General features: G+C 32.7%; 5 protein-coding genes across 10 annotated transcripts in view; 3 read left to right on the forward strand and 2 right to left on the reverse strand.

The window, feature by feature from the left end:
* LOC126853850 (probable small nuclear ribonucleoprotein Sm D1) overlaps positions 1-21,167 on the reverse strand; it is a 205,528-nt gene that overhangs the window by 67,274 nt on the left and 117,087 nt on the right. The window lies entirely within an intron of this gene.
* LOC126853837 (ribitol 5-phosphate transferase FKRP) lies at positions 231-3,878 on the forward strand. The gene is made up of 4 exons (XM_050599890.1): positions 231-425; positions 567-1,359; positions 1,454-1,711; positions 2,124-3,878. Exons 2-4 carry the CDS (start codon positions 895-897, stop codon positions 2,892-2,894), a joined length of 1,494 nt encoding a protein of 497 aa, XP_050455847.1. The 5' UTR covers positions 231-425; positions 567-894; the 3' UTR covers positions 2,895-3,878.
* On the forward strand, positions 2,773-10,154 carry LOC126853848 (uncharacterized). Of its 5 annotated transcripts, none has more exons than XM_050599913.1 (5): positions 2,773-2,874; positions 9,070-9,179; positions 9,321-9,399; positions 9,528-9,714; positions 9,855-10,154. In XM_050599913.1, exons 2-5 carry the CDS (start codon positions 9,111-9,113, stop codon positions 10,054-10,056), a joined length of 537 nt encoding a protein of 178 aa, XP_050455870.1. In that variant the 5' UTR covers positions 2,773-2,874; positions 9,070-9,110; the 3' UTR covers positions 10,057-10,154. The 5 variants fall into 5 exon arrangements, with proteins under 5 accessions (XP_050455870.1, XP_050455866.1, XP_050455868.1 ...); XM_050599909.1 differs by lacking the exon at positions 2,773-2,874 and adding an exon at positions 6,582-6,699; XM_050599911.1 differs by lacking the exon at positions 2,773-2,874 and adding an exon at positions 8,001-8,144.
* Positions 4,022-7,990, reverse strand: LOC126853831 (dynein intermediate chain 2, ciliary). The gene is made up of 14 exons (XM_050599882.1): positions 7,887-7,990; positions 7,364-7,483; positions 7,095-7,296; positions 6,948-7,031; positions 6,644-6,810; positions 6,436-6,519; positions 6,062-6,248; positions 5,820-5,981; positions 5,598-5,741; positions 5,274-5,380; positions 4,986-5,163; positions 4,681-4,912; positions 4,362-4,595; positions 4,022-4,251 (listed from the first exon to the last, which is right to left on the reverse strand). The coding sequence occupies exons 1-14, from the start codon at positions 7,941-7,943 to the stop codon at positions 4,074-4,076; spliced, it is 2,136 nt and encodes a 711-aa protein (XP_050455839.1). The 5' UTR covers positions 7,944-7,990; the 3' UTR covers positions 4,022-4,073.
* The window catches only part of LOC126853824 (serine-rich adhesin for platelets-like), a 153,380-nt gene continuing 148,987 nt past the window's right edge, over positions 16,775-21,167 (forward strand). The window contains exon 1 of the mRNA XM_050599867.1: positions 16,775-17,467. Within this exon, the coding sequence (XP_050455824.1) occupies positions 17,305-17,467 (163 nt within the window). The 5' untranslated portion in view covers positions 16,775-17,304. The remainder of the gene's footprint in view (positions 17,468-21,167) is intronic.

Here is a 21,167-nt window from a genome sequence, read left to right on the forward strand (position 1 = left end):
CGATCTGCTAGGAATTCTGAAAGTTGTTCCTAGAAAATTTAAAGTGCCCATTTAAGGTGCGTTCGAAAATATTATTCGTGGGATAGAGCAGCATTGAATTGACCAATCAAGACAAAGAAATCTTAGTTCCTTTTGTCTTAATTCGATCTAATCGATTTACACAGTCTATATTTTTACATTGTACTATGTCTATGGTGTACGACATTGTACGACATTTGATATGTAAAATCACTAAACGTAAGCTTATTCAAATGCTGGTATTAAATGCGCAAAGAAAAGAGGTCAAGGATTGTTTTTTTTAACGAAGCGCAATTATGCTAATTTTCAGTATGAGATCACATGATGCATTTAGTCAACGAATGTATATTCTTCTACAATTACAGTCAAATAGCATTTTTAATTTAAAAAAAATCTTCGAATGATCAGTAAGCACTTTGGTAATTTTGCAAAATTTTTTAAATACTATTTTTGCAAATTTTTGTATCTCAAATTAAATAGTATTATATGCTTAAAGATGAATATCCGTTGAAAAATTTTGTTAATGTATGTTACACGTTATGTTACAGCGTACACGATGGAAAAAAAGACAAATTAAATTTAATCGGACTAACCAAGCTAGCATACCTAACCTTTAAAATCGATCGGAACGCTTCATAGGCGTTCACCTACACCGAGAAATAAAGCTTCATTTAAAAGCTTGTTAACCTCGTAACCGCGCGAGATTTTATTGGATCAAACGAAATGACCTTTGCATAAGTTCAATTGAGAATTGTCTCAGCATGGCAAAAATAACTCAAACTGTCAAACGTTCGCCGAAACTTGACACCGGAGTGATGTAGATATTTGTTCTCATCGATGACATAAGATGATATTGCATTGCGTGCCGTAATAATAATGCGGCTCAGATTCGTCAGGGCGGTCCTGGTGCTTGCGTTGTTGGGTAACATCATCGTCTGGCATAGGATATGGCGCTTGTTCGCGGCACAAAACACTCTGGGCCTATTAACACCGAATGTCGGGACCAACGAAACCCCGCAGAAACTTCATCGACGCTTGGCCCGTCTAGTCACTATTGTCATCAGACAATTTGAGAGTTTCGAAAACGATGTAGCATCCATGGTGGAGTCAGTTTTGAATTCCTTCCCGGAGATACCCGTCCTGATAGTATGCGATGAAGTGCCGTATCCGCCGTTGGAGCTAGACTTCGCTAACGAGAGTATGAAGAATGTCAAGTTGATTAGTTTACGGCCCGAGTTCAATAAGTCTTTTGACGAGAGAAATCCACTCTTTTACATACGCACCAAGTTTGTCCTATTTATGCCTGATGCAACAAGATTGTCGACCAAGCAAATCATGCAGGTACTATCATAAATATACATTTATTACGATACACAAAGAAATATTTTAAAAGAAAGAATACAACTCATTATTTTTTTTAATGCATATTTTACAGGAGACTGTCTCGCAAGTGTCAAATTTAGGAGTAGTTACTGTACCAGTAGGAAAGATTGCCTTGCATTGTCTTGAATTAGATTTAAGAGTGAAAGAATGGAGCTTGAGGATAACGCGGATTACAGGGACAGAATGTGATAGTGTAACGGGCAAGCATGTAACTGTGCTGGAAACAAAAATTTTAAGGAGATTATCGGATCCATTTCTGCTACCCTTCACCGATGCCTTGTACATCCAGATGGCAGCTATTGGTGTAAAGGTTTGCAATCCATTTTTATTAATTTAAAAAAATTATTTATTGTTTTTTGCTTTATTTATTTTATGACAAATTTATTGATTTATCCATATGTGTCATAGTTTCATGATTACTTAAATCTAATTGGATTTATGCAATCAAAATTGAAATGCAAACATTTATATCTATAATATATATTTCATGAACATTTTGTCTTGTGTTCTTGTGTCAGTGATTATTAGTACACAAATTTGTGTTTAAAACTATTTTATTTATGTGGTAAGTATTTTTCATACATTGTGTATTTTCTTTTAAAAACATGGAAAATTATTAATATTTTTTTTTTATATTTTTTACTAGGAAAAACCCTATTATTTTATTTTAGCATTTGTGTTCACTGAACAAATGCTTATGATGATGTGATTTGTGTTATTAGATACATATATTGAAAAGCTATCAATTCAACGAGGGAAAACCATTATATAGAAATCAACAAGCACAATCTAAGATGCAGCAATTGCATCGTACGCGGGAGCGATTGATGTTTGAGAAATTGGGAATAAAGAAAATCACAAGAGCTTCCGGTTCTGTGGAATGGTATGGTTGTTCACGGGAAACTGCGAGGTGCTTTGGTTCGGTGATAAATGGCATACCATCGTATCTCTATCTGCATCGATATACGCCACCTTGTTGTTTGGCTGGACTGAGAAAAGTTGCCCATCACGTTATTGATAAATTGGAGGAAGTTGGCATACGATTCTGGTTGGAGGGTCAATCGTTATTGGGAGGAATGAGACACGGCGATATTTTGCCATGGGATCACGAAGTACAAATTGGACTGAACCGCGACGATTTGGCGAGATCGCCGTGGCTGGTCAGAGCTAAGAATAAACCGGTTGTTGATGATGACGGTTTTATCTGGGAGAAGGCGACGGAGGGCGAGTTCTTCAAGGTACAATACTCCAGAGTTAATCGTTTGCACGTGAACCTGCTGCCATTCTACGCGCGCAACGGATCCATGACGAAGGATGCATGGTTCCTGAAGAATCGGGACTTTCCGGAACACTTTCTCCATCCGATGTCGAGTATCGAGTTCGTCGGTAGACAAGTGCCATGCCCAAATAACATTAGGGACTTTTTAGAGCTTAAATATTACAAAGGTGTGATAGAGAATCCAGAATTACCAGGTAAATTTGTTTTTAATTAATTCGATTTTGAATAATTGTGCGAATTATTAGCGGGAGTCTATGGCAATATTTGTTGTCTCATTTGATTAAGAAATTGGTACTTGTTGCGGCTAAGTCGCATTTATTGTTGCTATCGAATTGATAATTATACCGATTATGCATGTATCTAATGATACTAGGAATTATTTATGCATGAAGATATTAAGATCTGAAGATTGTAATTCGACATTCGTGCAATGTCTCTCTTCTAAAGGAATGACTCGTAAATGCATTTCTATTTGCCTTATTCGAACCCTACTTCAATAAGGAATAATGACAAATAATTGTTATCAAATTTTATCTAAACATCTCTGAATAATTCAGCTTAGAATAGTGAAATTCACAAACTTTCTTCTTGCATGAATTGAACTGTTAATATTGTGCCAAATAAACTTAGTATTTTTTATTAAATCTGATCGATATAGATGTTGAGATTTTTCGATACACTTCCATTAAGAATACTAACTTTGAACTAGATTTACTATTGATTCATTAGTAGATACTAATATAGTCCATATTAGAGAGATTTATAAATATTTAATATTAACGATTTTAAAAACAGATTTAAAATTTCATAATATTTTAAAAATATTTTATTTGGTATGGGAAAAAGCATTTTTTAAAATAATATATATTGAACAGTTCTACAAGATTAGAAATATTTCGTAAATATTTATATATTGTAGAAATTTGATTGTTCCAGTTCTGCTCAATTAAAACTCGTAATTTTAAGAGAAAATAAGGAGAAGTTTCAAGAATAAAAATTGCGTTGTTTTACATTTGGAAAATTATGTAAATAACATATTTTAATTGGATTAATTTAAATCAATTTATTTAGTTTTATCATATTAAGTAGTGGCTACTGGGAATTGTTGTATTATTATATAATGATATTTTCAAGCAGTATATATAAATTCAAGTACATAAATTACTTTGTAGAACTATTTGACATCTATTGCATAATTAGTGCCAATTTATTTGTAAAAATATAATATATATATATATATATATATATATATATATATGTATGTATGTATGTATGTATATATATATATATATATATATATATATATATATATATCCATCTGTTATAGCAAATATTAATAAAGTACTGTTGTTTACAAAAAGTTATAATCTGTTTCATATTTGATGTATCAGTTTTAGCTGACTATTCTTACATCTTTAGGTGGAATCAAAACTGGAGGCTCTCGTACAAAACTGAGCAACTTTTCCAATTTCATCGATTCTAACTCTGTTTGTGACAAATGTAATTGCTTCTTTGTTGGTTTTACTTTTATCCGTAAATTTGGGGATAGTTTTAGTGTATTCACAGTACCTCTGTATAAAATTAGATATTAAATATAAATAAACATTACAAATCATATAAGATATATATCTATTAAATAAAAAAATTAATTTAAACAGATAATATGAAAAGAATCACTTACTTATCATCGCCGACTATTATAAACGGCAACGCGTTATTAAAAGCTAATCGGGTTAATTTGTTTCTTCGTTTACTGACAATCTGCTGACTGCAGATTGGTCTGTACTTGTTAACATTTAAATCGAACACTGTAACTTTGCCATCGTTTGATACACAAGCGAGCACTGTTGAGCTGTACGGAGCCCATTGAACGTCACCAATTGGAACACCCAGATCAAACATGAATAAAGGTTCCCTATTTATATACATACATAAACATTATGTAATGTAATATATCGTCATAATTAAATTTATATGCGGACATTGAAGATTTAATTTACGGTCTTTCATCTTCCCAGATTTTGATTCGCCAATCGCCCGAACAACTGGCAAAGATACTGGAATTGAACTTGTTGAAGACTATTCGATATACCGGCATAGTGTGCGCCTCGTGATACGTCCTCATGTAAATACTGCTGTACGCCGTATTGCACTTGTACATGGTACCCTCTTCTGTGCCTACCAGAAAAACATTCTGATCGGCAGGATGAAATGCAATGCACGTTCCGCATCCTGAATTCAAAGGTCATATAATCATCACGTTTAAAGAAATTTCTACTTGTCTTTTATTATTATTTGCCATTACCTTTGAGTGTAATCAATGTGCCATCCGGTCCCGGAATAGGCGGTCGGTCCAGAAACAACGTTATAACGGTATTGAGACCGAGATTGTTCTGATTTAACACCCAGTGATTTATTTTGCCGTCGATACTGACGCTGAAGAACGCTAGATTTCCCTCTTCTGTATCGGGCGCCCAACGAATCTATATATAGTCAGTATAATTTCTTTTCTAATTAGAATTTCTTTTCTAATTTTTACGGAAATATTTCTGAATTGTATGTCGAAATGTTGGAGTTAAAAGATTCAACAGACCTCCCATACTAACCCTCCATGTTTTTGCACAACGTCGTTGCTTTTATACTGTGGCATAGACGGTGGTAACATTATGTTATAAACCGCTACCGCTCCGTCCATAGTACCTTAATGTTATTAATTAATTAATGTTAGCATATATATAGCAATACAGTGTTACAATAATATTACAAAAGTCTTTGTGGAAACTTGCAGATTGCAAATTTTATTTAATTCAAATATCTCTTTGAAAAAATACTTTTAGTAAAATCATCATTTATATCATTTAATAAATACATGTGACGGATAAAATAAATGTTTAATACATGATATTATATTACACACCGATAACTAAAAGATATGGATGTTGGGCATTGAAATCTAGGCACATCACAGGAGTTTCTGTTGGACAGATCCATTCTGGATATGATGGATTCTTCAAGCTGAATAAGCATACTGTGCCATTTGTTATCGAACTATTAAATGACACTGTAATATATAAATTTTCATTTACAGTTTATAAACATTGCGAGGAAAACACGAATACCGATAACGTATTCTACTAACGTGTTCCAAAAGCGACTGCAAAGAGATCGTAATATCTGCTGTTGAAGCATATGTCCGTGACATCGTGTTTCTTAGTTTTTTCATAAGAAAATTTCCACAAAGGTAATAAAGAGCCTTCGCCCTCTTTGAATTCATCGCTTGGATCGTCCCAATATCTGTAATCTAAATAATAATTGAATAGAAAAAAATAATGTGTACTCGAGATATACAAAGTTTTATTGAAATTGCAAAAGAGCGCCTACCTTGAGATACATCGTCGAAAATGTTTTGATTCACCATTCGTTCCAATGTTTTTGCTGCTTGTAGCATTCTGTTTGTCATTGCTAAAGATTCCATTTGTGCTTTCTTCTTTATATCCTCCTTTTTTAATTGAGTTATTGGCGCTTTTTTCTCCTTTTCTTTCTCACGTTGTTGTTGAGCATAGTCTTCCTATCAACAATAATAAAAATATCAAAATTTGTAAATAATATTTCTATTTATATGTTTCAGATAAAAATAATGTTACTTTCTTCGTTAATTACATATTTATTTAATAGAAAGTAGCATAATATAAAAATATATTGTATGTTCTACCGAATATAAAATGATCTCTAATCAGGACAGAAGGTACTTGTACCTGATACTCGTCAAAAATAGTCCACTGAAAGACACTAATATTGAAGGTTGCAGTAGGTGGAGGTATCGTTTGTGTGCTTGTATCCTGTAAAAAATATTTGATTTTATTCTGTACATATTATTTTCAGTACTTTTGCTTTTCAGAAAGAAACAGAGTTTATAATATCCACATTGCTATTTCATACAAATAGGAGATACAGTGTATATACCCTCATAGGATTATCATATGTCAATGCTGCCCTCTCACAGAAATTGAATTGATTAGGTATTTTCTTAGGTTTTGCTTTTTCTATTTCATCTTCCTCAGGTTCTGGCTCAGCTTCTATTTCGCGTTCAGTTTCGACTACCGCTTCTACGGGTTTATCCACTTCCTCTGCTGTTCTTGTGTAATATATATATATATATATATATATATATATATATATATATATATATATATATTTAAAAAATACACAAGAATTATACATAATTTATTAAATAACTATACATAATTGATATCTTTCCTGTGTCTACCTTCTTCCTCTTCTTTATATTCTGCTTCTTCTTCAGCTTCATCAGGTTTCAATTTCTCGTCTGCTGCCTCCTCTTGATGATCAGCTATATAATGAGATTATTTTATTTAGTGCATTGATTATTACATCATTAAACGAAGGGCATTACCAATAATTCCTCCTGCCAATTGCACTTTGGCCTCTTCAGAGTCTTTGTGTAGTATAGTGCCAGTTATATTTAGTAGAGTTAATAAATGCGGTGGAGGAGGTAATCTTACAAATTCACCCAATTTCCATGACCATTCGACTAAGGAGTCTGGTACTCTTGTATTGTGTATAGTTAATACTTTGGCAATTTCCTCTTGTAATTCCTATATTATATACAGATATAGAAATATTTGATAATATTTAAGAGATCAAAAAAGAAATTAAACATACTGCTTCTGTTAATTGCAATTGATCATCTGGTTTTAGCAAAACCTTTCCTCGCATCCAGTCCATATCACCAGCACCCAAGTCTTGTCGTGATATATGCATATTTTTTCCTAAAGTTACAGGCTGCAAAATTATCAAATGTGATTTTTTAGATATAATTCTCTCTCTCTCTCTCTCTCTCTCTCTCTATATATATATATATATATATATATATATATATATATAATGTATATATTATTTTTTAAACTGTAAAAATTATATACATAAAATTTATATATATATATATATATACATTATATATATATATATATATATATACATATATATATATATATATATATATATATATACATATATACATTATATATATATATACATATATATACATATATATATATATATATATATATATATATATATATATGATCTTATTCTTATAAGATACAAGATTTATTTCTTATTATTTTATTTATTTTTTATTATTTTATTATATTATAATATTGTCATGATGACAAAAGATATGTACTTCTTTACTTATCTCCATCAGTTTGGGGGATATCTTTTTTGGTATTGTTGGTGCCATTGTTTCCTTTGTATGTTGTAAAGTTATATCAATGTAATTGTGCAACAGTTTAAGCAAATAATCAGCTGATATTAAATAACTCCTTCATGTACTGTTATTAAGGAGATATTATATCCAATATATGCTGTTATTAAGGACATATTATATGTAATATGTGTATTCTCTCTCTGATATCTGTGCAGTATAACTTACTATTTAGTGGTAAGAGAAAGTAAAAGCTTAATCCTGCAATGTGCACAATAATTTGATCAAATCTATTTTATAGATCAACAATATTATTCTTCAATGATTTTTAAAAATATAATATGATAATGTATAAAGAGTATAATAGATAAAAACTCCAAATATCCTTTGTCTACGTATCATGCAATACTGAAAAGTCTGTTACGGTTTCCTTGGATACGGTTGATTGATGTCAAATGTCAATCTGTAGAATGTGTATGATACATGATATTAGTTTGAAGCAATGTATTTCCACATTTTAATATATGTTTAAATATAATATTTTATTAAAAGTATGAATAAATTTACAGTTATTTTACAGTTTATTTAATATTTTTATTTTTTTATATAACGAAATAAATATATGTGAAAATCATATGTTTTGTAAACTTGTGAGAATGTATAAAATATTTAAAATTTACATAATCTTTAGGACATGATATTTTAATTGTTGTCATTACTTTTTCTTTATACCGTCGAGACAAACACGGTTATATCTTTTTGTGGATATTTGGCACAGAGAAAATCAATAATGGACTATACCATGATAATGTGAGCATTCCAACAAGTTGCAGGGCAATTATTGTATAGAATCGTGCAGATATCATTGGTTGAAATACATAAAACATATTGTTTTATTCAATTCTCATAACAACAAATATATATTATTAGATTTTGTAAATTCTAAAGTAATATATATGAAATTTTGAGTGGATGAGTACTGACACATTTACACAACCTCTACACACATTGATATTTAAATATCAAGATTTATTATAATTATAAGAGTTATTAGTTGCAATACATGTCTACATATTCTGTATCAACTGTATCAATTTTTACATAATCCTTTCATGTTTGATTAGTGGAAAGGCAAAATTAATAATGTTTTTCTCTATTTTAGATGAGTTAAGAAGCTAATTTTCTTTATAAATGCCTTAAAGAATGGAAGATAGCGGTATTGATAGTGATCCTAAAGCTGTTAATCATGTGGAAGATGAAAGACTCTTTTTGGTAAATGTTCATCTCGATAAACATATTGACTGATGAACGTTATTAGTTTTACATCATATGGAATATATGATATTATATGTAAATAATGATATGTGCGAAACAAAACATTTAGTGGTGCAAGAATGTTTTAATTTTTTATAGGGCAGTGATAGCAGTTGCAGCAGCAATCACACACAAGCTTCTCAGCGGAATACAACCAAACAGTTGCAAAAAAAACTTGGTACTGAAACAGTCTTCTAGCCTTACATATTTTATTGCAAGAGTGCTTGTATAATTAATGCAATTTGTATAATTTTTGTTGTTTTGTAATTATATACATATTTACATAAGTAATGTTTTTTTCTGCAGAGACACGCATTGAACAGGCAAAACGAATTCAACGCAACTCAGATTACATAAAGCTTCCAAAATATGACAATGAAAATACAAGTAGTACCAGTTCTGCTGGATTGATATCAATCCAAAGATTGCCTATACCACATAAGAATAAAGAGCATCTTCCTCTAGTTGAATACTGGCATAGTGAAAGTGAAAGGTATTAAATAATTATGTACACAAAGAATTATCAGATGACATTGATACAATTATTATATTTAAAAATTGTTTTTCTAAACATGTGAAGAACATGTAATAAAATTTAATTAATGCATTTTATTTGAATATGTACGATTATAGTGAGGATGAACTGACTCTCTTTCCTGCGAAATCGAAGGATCCCTCAAAGCACAAACAAGATCTTACAGATACGTTCAGTATTGGAGAGTTAAGTGATGAAAGCGAAGACTCTTTGAACTTGGACCCAGCGCAGCCACCACATCCATTTATGAAAACTTACGTACCTACTGGGTGTTTCGCTTGCCATTGCCATATACTGTAATATAGTCTGTGCATTGAACTGATTATTAATTTAAACTGATTGATTATTATTTAAATAATTGAACAAAGAGAGTATAAATATATTATGTTTTTTATGAAGTTGTATTTTTTCTAAGTTTATTTTATTATAAAATTAATTTATTTTGTGTATGTTATGACGAATTATTTACAGAGAAAACGTGCTTAAATTATTAAAGTTATTTTATTAAACTGCTGTATTTTATAATAACTGCTCCATTTAAGCTTCCTGTCGTCGTTATTTAATGCTCGAGTATCAAGCACTTTGTGTAGAAGCGCAATTGCGGAATGACATCCAGGCAAAAAGATTAACCGATTCAATGAATGCAACGATTTATTGGAAACAATACTTTCTTCTTCGTGACCAAAGCAATTATTGCTAAGGATATTATTAAGAATTAAATAGTGTTTCTCAACATTCACTAGGCATTGGTAACATTTGCAATATCTATTTTGCGTGAGATCGTGGCAGGTATTTTTGTTGGGCTTTATGCAGCGTATTGCTTAAGTGCATTTGTATCGAATTGGCAAATTAATTAAGGTAACAATTTAATTTATTTTCTATTTCTATTTAATTAAACATAATTCTACATAAAAAATAATTTTGTTAAATTTTTTATAAGCAATATTATTCAGCGCTGTTTTTATTTTCAGATAAATGCCTTTTATTTTTTTTTATTAAAAAATTATAAAAATATTACATTTATAACATTACATTTATATTATAACATTACATTTATAATATTACAATTATAATTTTTTTTCTTTCTTTAAACTTTAAAAGATAAGAGTTTTTTTGCAATATTATTTTATTTTTGATTTTATATATAATATGAATGAATATATATAACAAATATTTTTATATGATAACGAACCTAATTATATGCAATATTTATCTTTTAGATAATATAATATATTAAAAAAATATATTAAAAACCATTAATATAATTGAAAATAGTATCCATTTGATCATTTTTAGCTGCGTAAAAGATAGATAATCTTTTCTTTTATACGAATTTACTCTCTTTGATTGCTATGCGTAATATCGCATTACAAAAGAATACGAAAAGGATTGATGCTAGATTTTGAAAGATTGCCAACAATATGTGGAACGTGGAATTATAAGTTTGCTATATGTTACACTTTTATTAAATTGCATTAGAGGGAATTGCGCATCGAATGAATGCAATACAGGAAGACGTTTTGCGCACGACGGCGAGAAAAAATAACCATAATTAAGCACTATAATTGATAACATGAACAGGTAACCGATATTTTTTTACGATTCTGAGGACCATGGAGAGGACGGTCTTTGGTAATATCATTGCTAAATATCGATGTGGCCTTGCGGAATCACATTTTCAAGTCACAGGAAATTACGAGTTCGACAAAGATCCTCAAGTAATTGAAGACTTCCTCTGCTGCAAAACGCTCGTTTGGTCGGATTAAATAATAGTAAAGGTCGTCACTTATTTTTTATTCGAAATAATATCTCTCTTTACATACAGTATATACATATATTACACATATTATATATATATTAGTTTATTATAATACGCTTACTTATAGATACATAATTTTTTATTAACACACAGAGAATATTTTCATCTTTTCTCTGAAATTAAATTTCAAATACGAACATATGTAAAAAACTTTAAAAAAATGTTACATTGTCTGTATATAAATATGTTACTCTGTCAGTATATAAACATTGAAATGAGCAAGCTTTGACTTCTGGCGACCCTTAAAAATGTGGCATTCTAAACGCGCTGCTGCATAAATCATAGTTTTTCGCGTACATAAAATCAGGCGAGGCGAGTGAAACAATGCCGTGCACGCTTAAGAGAACTTTTCTACGCACGCACAATATACGCCAGATCGTACCGCTGAGATATTGCGTGCGGAGAATACTCGAGGATGCCATTATAAAACTCGGCTGTGGAACCCCAAGAAATGGTCTTTTTCCAACGTCTGATCTCGATCGTGTTGTAAAACGCACATTGCGTATGCATTTCTTTCAGCCATAGAAGTTCAGCAATTTCTATGGATAGATGTGTTAACACCGACGTGGAATTTGTTTGCCAGAACATCTAACATTTTTTTCCTTCATTTATATAAAGACTTTCGAATAATTATATAACTTTATCAAAATATAATCAAGCAAGAGAATTCTATATTTTTTAGATTTCTTTATGTTTTAGATTCGACCACATGATGCATAATGATATTTTCCATGATTCCTTTCTCAAAGGGCTCATTTTGATCTTAAATGCAAAACACGAAAATACTTGTTGCGGAGATAGCGCTCTAATTAATGGCTCATGTATTTTAAATTTATTCCACCTCTCCGCGGTATTCCAGCAAACTCGATTTTTAATTAAGCCTCCACCCGTCGTGGGAATAAATGTTTGTTGCGTTAAATTTTCGTATCTCTGCATGCTGCGCAGCACACAACGCATGATGCATCGCATATGAATATTTAGATGCGTCTCGATGCGCCCTCGTATATTCCGTGCGTATCTACAGAGTGGTCCAGGTGTCCTTCCCTCTCTGGATGAATACGAAATATATTTATCCTTTGCGACAATCTTAACAATTGCAGTAATCTTTTTTGAAATTTCTTTTTTATACAATCTTAAATTTTTTATTTACACGCATAATTAAAATTAATTGAAAAATATGTAATATATTTGATAGATGTAATATATTTATTTCATATTTGAAATCAAGAAACAATATTTTATTAGTTCTTATTTTAAGTTTTAGCTGCGCTTATAATTGTGCAGTTATCGATGTCTGATATTATTAATCATGCGCTATTACTTCTAATATATTTTTTAGTTGGAGGAGAAGATGGTGAATTTGAAACACCCCATGTACAGAGGACTTGCATCGCCGGTATGGTCGTAAATTGAGGGAGACTTATGGCATATTTTGTAACCAATTTGATGCAATAAATTTCGTCCTCTTCGGACGAGAAAACGCGGTAACCGGTAATATGTGAGAGCCGCTAATGCCCTTTCATTTATTCGTGGAAGGCGAATCGGCGACGGAAATGCGGTGCTTCCTTCGTTGACCGTACTTCCACCGGATGATCATTGACGGTTCGTTTCATATATCACAATAAGAGAAAGGATAGGAAGCGCAAAAAGAAATTGTTCTGCGATTTTGATATTCGTTTACTCATCAATTGATTTTTTATGTATGATCATTAACATCACGTTCTGACGATAGATTTTCTTTCAGGATTTCTAATCTCCGAATCGGCAAGCGAATCTGTAATCATGAAAGTAATGCGGTGATGACAATCAATGAAAGTGTCAAATCCTCATGCCAACGAGATAATTGTCTCTGAATCTAATTAAAAAACCAGTAAAACCAGCTTTCGTGAGAATCCATTCTTCGGTATCGTGTTTGAAAAAAAGAAAGGAAGTCAGAGTAGAAAGGAGAATCAAATACACAGGCAATCTAAACAAACTGTGTTTGTAAAACTATTTTAAAACAAACGCAAAACAAATTTTTTATTTTTTGCAACAAAATCGTATCAATCAGGACTATCCGATCAACTTCAAATAATTGAGAGTTTTCGGGCCGCTCGAATTTAATCGAACTGACATTCTGAAAGAATACTCAACTAACAATAAACGCGGATAAAGAACTCTAGTCGTAATTTACGAGTATTTGCGTGTCCCTTAGCTGCGGGAGTCTCACTCGTGTGCGTATCGTACATGCGTTTAGATATTACGGCAGATTCTCTCATGCGATATCTTGAATATGTACGAGTTCTACGTTGTCACAGATCAGCCGACGAAGCAGAAGGAGATGCGTAACATAGACGATGTTGTTTTCTTCGGGCTGGCGTGGCGTGAAACATGCCGCCGAATATATTTACGAGTATTCGACGATCACACGATGTACTCTTTTCGAAAGGCTTTGCATAAATTACGAAAACATTCACGACGGAATTAAGAGATCGCCATTCTAACGATAGCCATTCTAAGCTATCAGATCAATGTCGCTGATTCTCGATAGCGCGGTATCTTATTAAAGATGTCGAAAATAGAAGAAGGCGGCTAGCGTTTTTACAAGCCATTTCTATAACCAAATAAAATAAAAATAGGAAAATTGCATTTATTATATAGAATTTATTATTATATTTATACGCATTTATTTATATAGAAATAGATAATTGTGTATAATAATAATGCTATCTGCGTTGATATAAATTAAAAATAAAAGAATTTTACTGCGCAGATGTGTGTCAGATATTATTCAAAAATATTTTCCAAAGGCTGATAAAAGATGAATAAATATTTTTCTAAGTATTTGGTCAAGTATAAAAAATTAAATTTTCCATCAATTAGAAGTAAATTAAAATACATTCTTTTATTTCTCAATATCATTTTTTTATATTATATTATATCTATTTATTATTTACATATATATTTCCTTTATTTCTTAATAACACATATCATTCTTTTTTTCTATTATATTCGTATCTATCATTTTTTAACATTATAACAGACAATAATAATATTAATAATTTATTTTGAAACGAAGGCAAGAGAAATAATTTAGTCAAGATTTATAAATCAATCTAGTACGTAAATCCTGGTTAAAAAATATGTTCCTGCATAATGACAAATCCGCACAAAAATCACCAAAGATTAAGGACCTTCGTTGCGAATTCACCATAATTCGAATGAGGACGATTCGCGACAAATATCACGCGCATAGTCGATCGATCCGCGATTTCAGGTGCATCGACCGCGCGTTTCTTCCTCGGGATGAAAAACCGCAGGCCACTACTTGTCCGTTCGCGGTCGACGGAGAGGACGAAGGCAGGGAGAACGAGAAGGGAAGAGGAAGAAAGGGAAGCCGATAAGACGGACGAGATATACCGGTCCGTTCATTACATTTATGATGCGTGTCGAGAATTTTTCAGGTTTGTACAGTCCACGGTATACTTGGAGAATCCTATGGGAGAGAGACGTGTATTTTATTATCATAGAACTGTATAAAAACATTTTATCTCATTTATTTTCAGTTATCTCTGACTTTTTTGGAGTAAAGCAATATATTATCGCCAACGGTGAATTGTGAAAATATTTAAAAATTAGTAGCAAAGCGAAATTGGCAGCAGCCTGTAACATGACTATCCCGCCTTTTTTAAAACATTATACTTCAAGTTGTATCGAGATCGATCCGTACCTACGTCATTACGTTGTCCCGCGTAACGGAGTTCGAAGTACGGTTCGCTGCTCGCGTAATCCAAACCCATCGCGCTTCCTGCACCAACGGCTTTTTTGTCCCGAACGATCAGGCTTAATTAAATACCAGACAGGTACATGCTTGCAAGTCTCCCGCGCCGAGAGAGATGCATCGAAGTTGCTGCGAATCCCGTTCGCCATAGCGTCGAAGAGAGGCAAAAAGATAAATTCTCATGTTTTCAACACATTGATTAAAATTCAGAACTAGTTTTTAATTTTTAATTATTTGGCTCATCTAAATGCGTGCAATGCTCTACCATATAATATGCTATCTTTATATTATTATTCATACAAATATGAAAATATTAAAATATTAATAATAAAGCGAAATTGGCAGCAGCTTGCAATATGGCGGTCCCGCATTTTTTTAGAGCACCACCCTTCAAGTCGATGGAGAGAGCGCCGATCGACCCATATCCCATACCTACGTCATTACGTTGTCCCACGTAACGGAGTTTGAAGTACGAATCGCTCGCGTAATCCAAACTCGTCGCGCTTCCTGCATCAACGGCTCTTTTTCTCAAATAACAGGGCTTAATTAAATACTAGGCAGGTACATGTTTGCAAGTTTCTTGAGAGAGATGCATCGAAGTTGTTGCGAATCCCGTTCGCCGCCGCATCGAAGAAACGCGAAAAGGTAAAGTCTCACGCTTTCAACATATTGATTAAGACTCAAAATTAGTTTTCAATTTTTAATTATTCGATTATCTAATAATATAACGTGCGCGTTATGATCTATACATAATGTGTTCTATTTTTACTATTATTTATATAAATATTATGAAAATATTAAAATATTAATGAAATGAAATTGGCAGCAGTTTGCAATATGGTGGATTTTTTAGAGCCTCACATTTCAAGTCGTATCGATCGAGATATAACGTGGCCTGATTTCTGAAGCAAGTCTCGAATCGACTCTAAAGCAAAGTTTTTAAATCTATTGTCTCAATTAATATAGAATATAAATTATTTTTTTAATTTGTCTCTGGTCTTTTCTTGAATTATAATTTTTTATCTATTATATGTTAAATGCGAATATGATTACGATCGTCATATAGCTATAATACGTCATGACTAAAGATTGTACTGGAAATAAAATTACTCTTTCATCCCGTATATATCGAGATCTCATAAATATCTTTAGATTTATTTATTTTATTTCCGTCTAACTCTTCGTATATATTTCAAAGTCATTCACGCGTCATATATTGAAACCAAAACAATAACACGTGCGATGTATCGGTATGTGATGATCAGACGACGAGGCGCAGACGCATGTATGAGTGGGGAGCGGGAAGAGGGAGCGGGGAGCCGAGTGAAAAGCGTGTGTCTCCATGAATGAATCGCAGTGATGGAGGATCGCGTGTCGCGCGGCGCGAGAGAGTAGGAGGTGAGCGTAGTGAGTGCACGGTTCACGTGACAGTCGACCGTGCGCGTGGTTACTTCAGCGAGCGTCCGAAAGATGTCGCGATTTGATCGCGCGACGGCGGCTGGCTTCAAACACCTGACGGCGGCGTAGCAGTGCGGCATGGACTGGTGCGGTGGGTGCACACTTCTCACAAAACAAGTAGCACGGGCTACCGGCTGACGGCGACGGCAATTCCCTTCCCTTCCCGTCAATCTTTCCTGCCCTTGCCACTGTCGTTCGCGCGTTCGAAATACAACAGTGCCGATTACAAATAACGCGTTCGCGATCATCCGACCGGCGGCGAAGTTCACATGGAGCACCGACGCCGAACGACATCGACGTTCGCATTTCGAAATCGTCATCGTTTCGAAGTCATTTCGTCCGGGAGTGCGTTCGCATCCAGTCGCGAGTTTTTCGGATAAAGTACACGCGCGTAGTGTAATTGGATATATCGGACTCGCGAATCGAAAAAAAAATGTGATCGCGACACGGCACGGCGGTGACCGCGGCGCGACGACCGGGCTCGAGTGCGGAAAAGTGTTTGTTTTGAAAAATGACGCTCATCGGATGGACATCGGTGAGGACAGTGCTACTGACGTCGTTGCTACTGACTTCCGCGGTGCTAGTGGTGTTGGTGCGCGCCGAGGATGACGCGACCTTGGAGGACGACCTGGAATCCCTTTCGGTGTCCAACGAGCGGCCGCGTCTTGATACAGGTTAGTCGATGAGTTTTGATATTTTATTTTGTTTTTTTAATTCGCTTTCGGTTGATCAAAACATTTTATTAAACTTCAATTATTTCTATGAAAAAATAATATTTTAATTTAAATTACGATATCAAAAGAAGAATAAAAACACAAAGACAGTTCTTTATTACGTATAATTGATTCTTAATTTAATTTTGTGAGCGTTTATGTATTTATAATCTTTTAATCACTTTACTCACATAATAATTTAATACACCAATATTATATTAGATTTAATTAAATTTGATGTGTCTAATAATTCGAACATTAATAAATTAAATAAAAATTTATTTATGATATTAAATGTAGAAGAAACAATAAAAAAGTAAAACATATTCAAACTATGCAAAGTAATTAAATTAAATATACAATGGTAAACCATTTAAATATTAAATTGATAATAAAACAATATTATATTTGTATAGAAGAATGATATATTTATTTATTATTTTATTTTTTTATCAAAGTAATGAAAATATAATCGTAAGAATATTATCTCTAGTGATTTTTCTCATTAAACTATTAGATTACGGTTATAGATCTTCTTATATATACTTGAGTTATTTTGTTAAAAATTGAAATAACTGAAATAGAAGGAAAATTTGATACTCCTGAAAGATCACCGAGAGCGAATAATTTTCCGCGAGTCGACGGCGGATCGTTCTTCAACAATGCGTAGTATAGTTAGTTATATCTTTTTTATAGCATACGTTTTATAAAAAAATGCTTCTATATAAGAATATAATAATATAGAGGGGGGAATAATATAGAAAAGGGAGAGGAGCATAGCCAAGACATTTCACCGTCATTATATCCTTATCTATCGACTTTTCTCCCTTTCATTCTCGCATGAGGACCACACTCTATGGCGATTATTGCAATGACGGTGAATGCCTGAACTTTGTTGCTCGTCTCGGCTTTGCCGATGAAGAACGACCTTTGCACTCGCTTGCTTCTGTGAAAGTACGCTCGCTCATCTTCCATCGCATCGTGGCAAAATACTCCATAGAATTCTCTGTAAATTGCAAAGATTGCAAAATTCGTCAAATATTTCCAAAAGAACGAGCCTCTTAATTCTATTTATTTATGTTAAAAATAATTATATTTACATTAAAAATGGCTCATACTTATGATGATTATCAATATATATATATATATATATATGTATAGAGCGTACTTTCATAAAAGATATCGAAGATTTGTTATATTGATTTTCTGCTTAGTTATATTACAATATTCAATTATGTGATATTATGTCGTTGTATATATGCATTGAAAAAAAATTCATTTTTAATATTTCACTTTTTTATATATGTATTTCCATTATCTTTTCATACAAATTTATTGATGAATGCTTTCGGGCATTCTTTACTTTTAATCTTACTATTCGAATTAAATAATAATTAACTGATTTCACTCGTATCGCCGCATAGTTTTCAAAACTTACCTATGATTCATTCCGCGTTCGCGATGCGTGTACAGTGTCACAATTAAATTCAGTCCGATAATAGAGTCGGATCGGTTTCCCATGGCGTTTAAGAATGCGCGGCGCTCATTGTCGAGTCGCATCTGTCGCCCCGATCTCAAATCGATTAATTTGCATGCACTTAGAAAGGCGGAAGCACGTCGTCGCAGGCGCGTGTCGACGGCAAAGCTTGATGAATCCTCTCACCCTGAGGGTCTCCTTTGTGAGTACAAATTATTCGCGCGATCGCGCTTTCTATTGGCACAGCCGAACGTGATATAAGTGCAACAAATAAATTTTGACACGGCCTGCATGCCGGACTTTTTTCCGCGATGATTGCGTTTCGCGTTAGATCATCGTCAATGACGTTTTAGCACGCTTTGACGCGCCGCGGCGTTAGGAAAATATCGAGGCTGTCACTTGGAATTAATGGACTGCGACTCCCTGAAACGACAAATGACGGTTTAGACATTTTCGCACGCGTTACAGCTTTTTAGACGCGATTGATATTTATTAAAGAGAAAGCAACTGAGATGGTGAGAAAGATCAACTTCTTTATAACTCATTGACTTCAATGCACGATGCATTAATAATAATCTGATTAATCTCTACGACCAAGTTTCACTGACAATGATTTAAATGTTCATTATTTTCAAATACATGTGCATGATGATGGAAATATTTTCGCAATAGATCGTTTAATAAATTTAAAAATATTTTTAATGAATGATTTTTTACATTAAATTATTAGATTACGATTGATTTTTTTGTATATACTTGAATTATTTTGTTTAAACATTGAAATAAGTGAAATAGAGGAAAAATTTAGTATTCCCGAAAGATCGTCGACAGCGAATAACTTTCCGCGAATCGATGGCAGATCGTTCTTCAACGTGCGACAATGCGTAAGTACGGCGAATGCATATGCATGCACTGGAGGGATGCGCGTGGAAAACGTTTCTGGCATCGGGCACTATGTAAAATCCCTCTTCCAACCTTGATGCGAATAGTATGTACGTGTCGAGGTTGTTGTGAAGAGGAGGAACGTCGTGTGAACATGGCCTACGGATAACCGTTCGCTGGCGTTTATTTAACAACTGCATAGTTTAGTGTTATTTACAATTCGTAAGAGGTAAAACCTAATGGATCACGCCATACTAATTGTGTGCAACCCGATTCTGTTCGTTCGCGAAATTTAAATTTAATTTGTGCTCCGTGATTGCTCCGTGATTGCTCTTTTTTTAAATAAAAGTATATATATTTAATTTATATAATTAAAATCCTTTTATTATACTTTAGAATAATTAAAAATTGTGGGATGCAACATTTCATATATTATATATTTATTTAATCTTATCATATATATATATACTTCTTGCTTTTTATTTTAAAATCCTTTTCAAGGATAATTTTATTAGAAAATCAATAAAGACTTATAGATTTTATAAAGTTTAATTAATAATGCGTACAAAGTATCACGAGATGATTATATAAATGCGAGAATTTAATTTATCGCGGATAGAAAATGTTACATTTCGAGCTGCAAGTGCAACGCGTAGTTTTCTTTCACGGCTTTCGATAACAGGATTTATATTATGAGATACAGTCGATGCGAGCCTTATCAGGACTAGCGCGGCAGTATTTACTCGCGTGCCTTGCCAGGATCGCCGCGAAGAATAGATTGCAATAGGATGCAATTTTCTAAGAAGATTCAGGATACTCAGCGTACACGCAACGTTAGATAACCGTGGGAGATTTAATTAAGATTAAATTGCTCTCTCGACAGTTTGTTCGATCCATCCTATGGCCGCGAAATTATGTACCAATTTATAATATTTATTTACCCTTTACGATTTTGCATTAAGTCATTTTCGAAAATATCACATGTGAAAAAATAATAATGAAAGGAACTTATTCATAATGTTAATTTCTTAAACGTAAAAAATAAATTTACACGACTGATTAAATTGTGATAAAAATAAACCAATTTTTAGAAAGAAAATAAATTTTGATTAAAAATTATATTATATAGAATTAATAAGTAAGACATTTAATATCAAAAATAATAAAACACACAATTAAAGCTTCGTATTAGACTAGATATAATCCGAGACAAAAAAAAATTAAGATTTCTTTAACTATACAATTTACCAGTAAACATTTTTTAAACCTACTTTTACCGCAATTTGCAGCAACATTGCAAAA

The sequence above is a fragment of the Cataglyphis hispanica genome, chromosome 13 (genome assembly GCF_021464435.1).
Source record: "Cataglyphis hispanica isolate Lineage 1 chromosome 13, ULB_Chis1_1.0, whole genome shotgun sequence".
In the NCBI taxonomy this organism is placed as follows: Eukaryota; Metazoa; Arthropoda; class Insecta; order Hymenoptera; family Formicidae; genus Cataglyphis; species Cataglyphis hispanica.

Excerpts from the sequence above, each read along its gene's own strand:
- LOC126853837 (XM_050599890.1), top strand. The coding sequence starts at position 895 with ATGCGGCTCAGATTCGTCAGGGCGGTCCTGGTGCTTGCGTTGTTGGGT. Across the intron at positions 1,360-1,453 it reads CGACCAAGCAAATCATGCAG|GAGACTGTCTCGCAAGTGTC; the intron begins GTACTATCATAA and ends CATATTTTACAG. Across the intron at positions 1,712-2,123 it reads TGGCAGCTATTGGTGTAAAG|ATACATATATTGAAAAGCTA; the intron begins GTTTGCAATCCA and ends TTGTGTTATTAG.
- LOC126853848 (XM_050599913.1), top strand. The coding sequence starts at position 9,111 with ATGGAAGATAGCGGTATTGATAGTGATCCTAAAGCTGTTAATCATGTG. Across the intron at positions 9,180-9,320 it reads AAGATGAAAGACTCTTTTTG|GGCAGTGATAGCAGTTGCAG; the intron begins GTAAATGTTCAT and ends AATTTTTTATAG. Across the intron at positions 9,400-9,527 it reads ACAGTTGCAAAAAAAACTTG|AGACACGCATTGAACAGGCA; the intron begins GTACTGAAACAG and ends TTTTTTCTGCAG.
- LOC126853831 (XM_050599882.1), bottom strand. The coding sequence starts at position 7,943 with ATGGCACCAACAATACCAAAAAAGATATCCCCCAAACTGATGGAGATA. Across the intron at positions 7,484-7,886 it reads TGATGGAGATAAGTAAAGAA|CCTGTAACTTTAGGAAAAAA; the intron begins GTACATATCTTT and ends ATAATTTTGCAG. Across the intron at positions 6,520-6,643 it reads CATATGATAATCCTATGAGG|GATACAAGCACACAAACGAT; the intron begins GTATATACACTG and ends TATTTTTTACAG.